Here is a 9,329-nt window from a genome sequence, read left to right as displayed (position 1 = left end):
GAGGAGGAAGGAGTGTTAGATATGTTCACCATCTTGAATTATTTATAAAAATAATAAATATAACATTAAAAAAACTAACAAAAATAAAGCTGGTTTCCTCCACTTTAGTCACAATGGTGCCTGATATAAACCATGCTTACTATTGGTCCCCTCCTGCTTTTCATCTGCCTGGCCCATGTCAAGAAATCAAGCATTAGCCACTTTCTTTCCAGCAGGCAGATCTGTAGAACATGAGTTTTCCATGGAGACATTTCCCCTCTGGTATGTCCATCAGTGGACCAGGAAGAAATTTAAAATACTATTTTACTTCTTTTCCCAAATGACTAGGCTAGGAGATGAAACTGCTAGAACAGTTCTATCAATTTAACCTGGTTAAAAAAGAAAGATTAAAAAAAGAAAGATTTGCCATTTCATAGTTCATTTCATTTGGCAAAAGAAAAGAAAAAAAGAAAAGAAAATAGCAATAGCAATTAGACTTATATACAGCTCACCAGTGCCTTACAGAACTCTCTGAATGGTTTACAAATATCACCATGTTGCCCCCAACAATCTGGGTCTTCATTTTACCAACCAGTTAGGATCGATGGCTATGGGCAGAGTCAGTCTGCAATACTGCATTCTACAGGAAGGAAGGAAGGAAGGAAGGAAGGAAGGAAGGAAGGAAGGAAGGAAGGAAGGAAGGAAGGAGAGGGAGGGAGGGAGGGAGGGAGAGAGAGAGAGAAAGAAAGAAAGAAAGAAAGAAAGAAAGAAAGAAAGAAAGAAAGAAAGAAAGAAAGAAAGAAAGAAAGAAAGAAAGACCACTGATGAAATGAATAAAAACAGTACAAAAAACCCACAGGTCCCCTGGTTGAGGTCCCTTCAGAAGTGGATTGGCAGCCTGGCACAAATGGCCATGGCAGGCAGTGTCAATGAGCAGATGAAAAGAAGGGTTCCTGTAATAGCATATAGTAGGAGTGGAACCATGTGCCAACAATGAAATGAGGTCAATTGATGTAGCTGACAGTGCTGTTGTGCCAGCACAAGTCGGAAACCACTACTTTCGATGCACAGCAGAGAAAGACAGGCAGAAGTTACCTACCTGGTGGGCTGGTGTGGATAGAGGAAGCTATCAATAGATCTGATATTAGCAGATCTTCAAGAAATGGTTGTTGATCCATACTCATGTTGGCGCAACCTGGCTGTGCAAATGAACTGTAAGTCCCACTGGAACCAGTGGAATTTTTTTCTGAGGATACCTTCATGGGGTTATGCTATCAATCTCTCTACCTAACTATTGCTGTCAAAGCAAAAGAGAACATCCCAAATTAGAAAGACTTTTCTCCAAAGTGTTTCTTTTGTAGGTCATCACCACTATTCTTAACATACAAAAGAAAAATGCAACATACATACATTGGTACTTTCCATAACACAAAACAAAATCAACAATTCTAGATCTCCTTCTTAGCAATATTCTTCACAATGTGCCACCGGAATATTATTTAACTCTGCAAATCCCATAGGACTGGATGGGTTGTGCATATCCGTTAAGGGATGCATGAAGTCCTCGTTTGTGCTCTGGAGGGTGTCAACGTACATCTTCCAAGCCTTTTCTGGAACAGGAGGCTTGGATTTAGCTTGTAGACTTCTCTCCAGTTTCTTCTGTTTATATTTAAATTCCAAAATAGTTTTTGTGTATCTGTTCATTGTGGTCACAGAGGAAGCCATGCAGCAGGCAAAGGAAACCCACGCCAAGCTGTCAATTTGAGAAAAAAGGGGGAAAAATGACAGGACACAGTCATACACACGCCCACCCCCCAGATTGAACAGCCCTCAGATCTCTTATACAGTCCAAGAATTTACATTTCATTTCTAACAACCTATCTTTTAAAACATTTCTCCATCATGTAGGAACATCCTGTTGGACTTGTTTTGCTATTAGTCTCACTGTGATTTCACATTTGTGCTTTTATCTTTCACTGCTTCTAAAGTAGAGCTGAATGATCACACATGAACATCTCTACAGGAAATTCCGCAGAGGGAAGAGGCAAATTTGTTCCACATGTTCACTGGTTTTTCATGCCACTAGTGAAAAAGTAGAAATGCCACTAGGCCAGAGGTCTCCAACCTTTCTCAGTTGGCGGACTGGAAGGAAAGAGAGAGGGAAGCATTTTACACACATGCACACACACACACACACACACACACACACACACACACAAATGGCACTGTGAGCACACACGACGCAAACAGGATGGTGCTAGTGCCCACGTGAAACTTGCTAGCACCTCCCTGTTTTTGCCACACAGGCTCTAGTGCTGCCCCATTTTTGTCACACAGAGCCCCATTTTCATAGCGGTGGCGCTAGCACGAGTGGGAGTGAGTGTGCGCACTGGCCAGCCTGTCCCTCAGCCCAGTGGCCAGTAGGCCACACCCCAGTAGTGGGCCATGGCCCACAGGTTGGGAACCCCTGCACTAGGCTTCATCAGTGACATTGTTGTCATTTGGTTAACATTTCTTTTTAATTCACCACAGGAGGCCCAACTAATGAAAAATGATGCATCAAATGAGATGATTTGTTGATATTTCAACCACCAACCAGTAGCAATGCCACCAAATGCAATTTATGCTGGTTAAGAATGAGGGTCATCTTTTCTTTGACAATCCTCTTGGGGATCCCAATCCTAACATTAAAATGGTTGCACAAACAAATGTATTACTAGTAAATGGGGGGGAATGGTTACTGAGCAGCTAACACCTTTTTTATAGGTTCTGAACATATTTGTAAAATATATGCCTTTTAGCAGATTTCTTATTGGCTTGGCTACTAAACTAAGAAAGCTTATGGCGATGGAAGATTCATTTTCTCATCTCTTTCAGCCATTCCACGACTGTTTTTCTTTTGTGCAACATGATGAAATTCCTGGGGTCAATATATGTATAGAAAGGAATCATTCTTTTGAAAAACCTCAGTGATAGGAGAAACCCAACTTAATACAGAGCTTACTGTACTCAGAGTAAGACAAGATATTTTTCATCTTTGAACTTCACACACAACCATTGCTGTTAACATGTCGCCATCAATATTAAGCACCCGTTTGATATACTTGAGAAGCAAGCTTGCAAGTTCTTATGATTCTGTTCTCAGACCTGGCTACAATACTTTGTCACTGAGATAAGAAATAAAAAAAAATGATAGCTTTAATGTTAAACCTCAGAATGATTTGACTCATGCCCATCTTTCTGTGATACATTTTGCTTCAGAACTTACCAGTAAGACCAGCCATAATCCCACATTTGAGGCCTCCAGTCCTCTGGGCCAAAATTTACCGTCATTTGAAATACAGTGGTATACATCATGTGAGCCACCATTCCAAGGAGACCTGTAACAGTCGATCATAGTTTCAACAAATTACTTCTTGATGAATTGATGCTAGGGCACGTAAAATACTGAGTGAATTTCTCGGGGGGGGGGGAGAATATCTGAACAGATTTAGCTCTTGCTAAGTCACAGTGGGGATAAAAGATAAATAAGCAGAAGATGACAACTAGAGAACTAATCCATCCTCCTCCATGTCTTTGGTGTGAGGAATTGTACTAACTGGAAATGAACTAAGAACCTTCTACATTCAAAGCAGATGCTCCATCTTGTTTGGACTTTCTGTCCATTCCTTGACTGTCATTGCAGCCATCGCTTCCCAGAAATCTTTTGTTTCTTTGTTGAAATGGGTGGCAGTTTTTCCTCACACAAAAACTCCCTTTAATGTGGAGAGTCTGAGTATCAGCAGCTAATTCTCTTAGAACAAGACATCTCTTCCCATCCTTAAGAACCGATCTTTCTATGCCTAGTATAAAAATAATTTCTTTCTATTGACCATTTCTTCCTTTGGCTGACTTTAACTCTCAACAGAAGCAGTACCAAATGATTACCTGCTAAAACAGTGAATATAGCAGCAAATGCATTAAGCTTCAGCCCATCCAGGACACTGATGGAATGACAGATTTCAATCAACATGAGAGTGATGCCCATCAGAAGTAAAATAATATAGAGGATTTCTGCTGCAATGGACAACCATAGAACTCCTGGAATACACACATACACACAAATCAGTGCACTATGACCTTTTTAAAGGAATATTTTGTTTCTACAAACCAGCAATAGAGCTACATACATGGTTATCAAATTTGATTTCTTTTCAGAGGAGCTGGCAATTGATTTTAAGGATGGGCGAGTACAGGCACTTCCCCCAATCTGGAACCCTTCAGATGTTTGAGACAGTAATTACCAGCATTCCTATCCAGCCTGCCATCAATTTGCCATCAGGACTGGACTCAGTCTGCAGAAGAGCCTTGCTTTTCCTGCTTTCAAATTAGAAAGCCAGGTTGGGCTTCTTTAAGATTTATCTCTAAACTGACATATACACTGACTCTCTGGAGAATGAAGGATTGTCTACTCCAGGCCCAAATCTGACATTCAGCAAAAATTCTGAACATCTATCTAAGGCAATGTATGTTTCATAAAACCTGGATGTGCATGTGCGCATGTGTATGTGTTAAAAGATTGTTTTCCCCTGTGATTCAGAACACTGGATATAAATATAGAAAGAACTTGAAACAGTGACAGCATATAATTACCTTGAACTGCTGGGGGTATCAGGCTGATGAAACTTCTGCATTTCTCACCTATAAGGCACATGAAATGAGCACTTGAAAATTAAAGATTTGTTTTTAAAAGAAACACGTGTCATATTTGCCACCTCAGGTTCTTATCTTCCTAACATTTATAGGAACAAGAGCTTCCCACAAGCAGCAAGTTGGAAGCAGATGGTGGGGAAGCCAGAAGCACCAAGGTAAGATGTTCCACTACTGTTTTATTGGAAATGCAAATCCCAGTGGAAGTCATCTTTTGGAAAAGCATCCATCCACCTGGTTTCATGTGTCTTATTTTCGTATTTGTTTATGGCACCAGAGTGCAGATATAACCAGGCAGCTTTTTTATCTGGAGTGTCTCTTCTCACTTGTGCTACTTGCATTTTTACAAAAGGGACTGTTGGTGGTACAATCCATCAGCACTTTTATGTTTGTTCTCAAATGCCAGGATAACATTATCTCATCAGAAACTCCCCTGAGGGAGTCAGTTTATCACCCTGTAGCACAGACTCTCCAAATAACCGATTGTATCTCCTATTTATGGAAATGTAGGCAGTTGTACCAAAACATGCAGTACCTTCAGGGAGACAATTTAGTGCAGGGCTTTTCAACCTTTTCACCCATTGTACCACTTTTAGGATGTGGCAATATCCGAGTACCACCAGTCGCCTAGCAAGGTGTCAAAAACATGATGACCAAAAAAAGAAAAGGAAAAAAGTGATAAAGTACAGGTAGTCCTCGACTTACAACAGTTCGCTTAGTGACTGTTCGAAGTTACAATGGCACTGAAAAAAAGGCCCCCCAAAGCACAGCTGAGCAAGACACCTGCCTGCTTGCCCACCCGGCGGTGCTCTCATTCCCTTCTCCTGCTACCACTTTTCTAGGATGGTCGCGTACCACCTGCCAGGTGCCAATGTACCACAGGTGGTACCCGTACCACTGGTTGAAAAGCCCTGATTTAGTGGATAAACCTTGAATAACCTTAGTATGTTTCAATATTATTTTCTAGCTTTTAGAAGAACCTCGCCCAAACGGATGGGTTGCATACAACTCCCATCACAGATAGATTGGAAAAAATTATTTTAAGGCTTCTGAAGAAGTAATAGTGGACTAAAAGACTGTTTCGTTTTTAACAATGCTCCAGACTGCAGCAGAAAATGGAACTGGTGAAGGAACTGGCTGCCCAAACTTCTCTCTGGATCAATGAGAGGACTTGGGATTGCCCAGAGTGCTTCTTACAGATGGTCCCCACAAGAAGACCATAAAACAGTGGTCTCTGGTGGATTTTAGAGGTCTGGGAACTGGGAGAGTCGGCTTTGCTCAAATGGAGGGTCCATTTGCTCACTTCTCCTCTTAATCACATTTACAGGAAATGGTATAAATTCCTTTTTCGATACTAAGAATCTTCAGAAGGACATGTTTTATTACATTGGGTGATTTTTCTTCCAACCCTCAGTGAAAGATTTATGCAGGTTAAAAGCTTTAAAAAGCTCTTTATTTGGAAATAAGTGGAAAAAGCATAATTAAAATATGGATTTGGGGATTTTTTTTAAACTGGACTAACAATCCAGTCCAGACTGACTGGAAACAAAATTTAAAAAGGAAAAAAATGGAATATTTTCTGTAATTTGTTTAAAATCATATTAGAAATATATAACAATTCTGAGGTTTATATATCTTTAATATGTATTAAATTATAATATATTTATTTATATTTTAATATTTTAAACAAATTACAGGAAGTAGTCTAATCTCTTCCTGGGGAAATGTTCTGGATGAGAGAAAAACCGATAAGAGTAAAACCGTGAAAGCTCATTACTAGAAACAACTAAAAAAAAATTAAAGATGATAATTAAAGGAGAAGATCCACTAGTACAAAATGGAAAAAAAATATTTTAATTCTGGAAATATTCAAGGATAACAATGTACCTAGAATTTACTGTTTAGTCTGTCTCATACAATAAGAATGAGCTTAAAAAAGAGATAGAAGAAAATATAACTGAAAATCAGGCTGGTTTGGATTCAGATTTAAAATTGTCAGGATACAAGAATAATACTGACAACCCTAAAAGTTTGAAGACCCCTCTCTTAAGCTCTTCAAGTTCCCTTAGCCATTTGCTTTGTCTTCTGAGTTCACAGCTGAATATGCTGTAACTGTTGCCAAAGGTTACTCCATAATCTGGGGCTGAAACCTTTTTTTCAATCCCAGAATTTGGTCCAATTTGTCTCTCTGGCCCTTAACTACAAAAATCTCTCTCTATGGCTGTAATGACCATCTAGGATTGTTACAGCTGCTCTACTATTAGATGATATACTGTAGAAAGGAAAGCAGCAGTCAGTCTTCTGAAGGACAAAGCTATGTGTTACCTCTGCAGTAGCTGGTTTATAAGCCCACTGTCCTTTGGTGAAGTGGATGATGTTGTCTCTGCTAGCATTGCTTATTTTATTTGGTTGCTGGAATCATCTGAATACCAAAGTGGATGAGCCTTGTGCTATAGGCACAAATGTTTTGTGCTAGCCTAGGATCACACCACTGCACTGGTCCAAATTGCACGTGGAGTGACTCAGTGGAATACTGTTTAGAACGGAATGGAGTGTGGAGAAATCTTTAGGGAAATCGTGGTATAAATCCTTCCAGTTTGGGTAATTCTGATCTTGCCAATCCAGTCCCAGAAAGAGATATATACCTGCTCTAAACACATCTCCTCTTGGGCAGAATCTAATATGAAATTTGCTTGGAGATAGGTCAAGAAATAGATACTGCTGGAATTCTAGTGAGGCTACTTTATTATTGTGAGATACATTAGCAGAATTTTGAAAAACTGCCCACAACCTTTCCTTTTTCCTTTTTCAAGAGAACAAGATCAAGTCAGGGTGATTTTTAGTCTTATGCTTTCTTTCTTCTTAGGGCTCAGTAATGGTTTCACCCCACCCCTCTGGAGGCCAGATCTAAATTCCTCTGCGCTTTCTGAAGCATCTCCTGTATGCATGGTACAAGGGGATACAGAAATAATATAGGCACTAAATATAAAGCACTTCTTTGACCTGAATGTTTTGGTGTTAAATGTGTTGGGTTTTCACAATGATTGCCAATGCATGATGGGACTTACGTGTTTGGACTAAAAATAATAATAAATAAGAGCAGCTTGCCAACAGCAGGTAATTTGCAGAAGCAGCAACTGATCTGAGTGTTTTGGTGTAATAATTCACCATCTTGATGAAAAGCAGATCTAATGTTAAAAAATATTTTTTAAAAACCCTCAGAAGCCATTGTGATTCATGGGCCGGAGACCAAGCTGCAAGACTAGCAACACTAATAATGAGATGCATCTTCCATCTTCAGGCATGCATTGAGGGGCTGAATGAAATCCTGCCAGAGAGAAAATGATCTCTCAGGGCAGGACTAGCAACTGGCTTCCAGCACCTCATCTGTGACCCACAGAGTGCTCTCAAGAATGGGTGGAACCAAAATTCTCAGAATCTTCTCTTATTTAAGGGAGTCTGAGGCATTTATAGATACCATTACTAAGATGGGTTTGCTATGCATTCATTCAGCAAGGGTGGTCAGCTTTTTCATAGTGGACGTAAGAGGCACAGAGGATTGGAAAATGAAGTAAAATGGGGAGAGTCACACCACATTTTCCAGAACCAAGTTCTCCTGTTTCTTTTGTTTGAGGCAGAGACATTTCAGGAATTTGTTCTAACCAGGGGAAAAGAATTGCACTGAAATACTTTCATTGCTGCAAGCTTAAAAATGGCAGGAAACCACGCTGCCAGTCAGTCATATCTCCAGAGGCTACAGGTTGGTCATAAACTCAGGGAGAAAAACCATATTTATTCAGAAAACCCCTTTTCATTAAAAGTAAACAGGGTGGAAGATTTATTTTGCTTCCCTCCTACAAATAAGTAAGGCACAGTATTCATAAGAGCACATTCCAAGAGTTCAGTGCGTTTTAACATCATTTCCTTAGGAATCTCAGTACTGCCATTCTATGATCACACTAGAGGTGAGTAAGAGATTTTGTGACTCCCATTCTATGCTTTATGAGTGAAAGAATAGGTCATTTCAGCAAATGACAATTCTAAAACTTTTGGAAACATGTTTCTACCTCTTACATTAGTAACTATGGCAAGAGAGGGAGCTGAAAGCAGTTTTCAAAGAAAAATCAGCCTGAAAACTTCTCCAAACCTAATTTTCATCTATATGTGTGCTCTTCATTCTCCCACATGTCCTCATAAACTGACTTATTCTTGCTCAGGAAAAACAATTACAGGTAATTAAAAGGGTGCTATGTAGCAATTTCCAGTGACCATTACAGTTTAATGTCTTGCACTCAGCTTCTGTTTGGAGAGAAAATAAAGGTTTGGCAATCCCACACTTGATCTGCAACATTAATTCTGTCCTTGGCTGCCAACTCAGGTTTCCTATTCTGCTCAGTTATAATTTGAATCAGTCTGCTAATATTTTGATAAATGTATTGTATAGAGTCTAAAGAATCCATAAACCTAATAAAGGAGTCTGACGAATCCATATACCTAATAAAAGCTATTACATTCTTCATGCATTAAAATATGATGAATGATGTCAACAATTCCCTCTTATTTACGAATATAAGTAAAAGGCAATTACCCTGATTCTCCCAGAATCCACCTTTACTGGTGGCCCCAAACTTCTGAATAAGAAAAAGGGAACAAGGTTTTAT

General features: G+C 39.5%; 1 protein-coding gene across 1 annotated transcript in view; it reads right to left on the bottom strand.

The window, feature by feature from the left end:
* Positions 1-1,440: 1,440 nt before the first annotated feature.
* LOC107292535 (germ cell-specific gene 1-like protein) overlaps positions 1,441-9,329 on the bottom strand; it is a 10,829-nt gene continuing 2,940 nt past the window's right edge. The window contains exons 2-5 of the mRNA XM_015821634.1: positions 4,612-4,659; positions 3,907-4,059; positions 3,248-3,359; positions 1,441-1,732 (exon numbers count right to left, since the gene is read on the bottom strand). Of these exons, the coding sequence (XP_015677120.1) occupies positions 1,441-1,732; positions 3,248-3,359; positions 3,907-4,059; positions 4,612-4,659 (605 nt within the window). The remainder of the gene's footprint in view (positions 1,733-3,247; positions 3,360-3,906; positions 4,060-4,611; positions 4,660-9,329) is intronic.

The sequence above is a fragment of the Protobothrops mucrosquamatus genome, unplaced genomic scaffold, assembly GCF_001527695.2.
Source record: "Protobothrops mucrosquamatus isolate PMUCROS unplaced genomic scaffold, P.Mucros_1.0 scaffold1371, whole genome shotgun sequence".
NCBI classification, from domain to species: Eukaryota; Metazoa; Chordata; class Lepidosauria; order Squamata; family Viperidae; genus Protobothrops; species Protobothrops mucrosquamatus.
The sequence above is the reverse complement of the archived record's forward strand: the minus strand, read 5'-3'. Positions and strand labels throughout refer to the sequence as shown.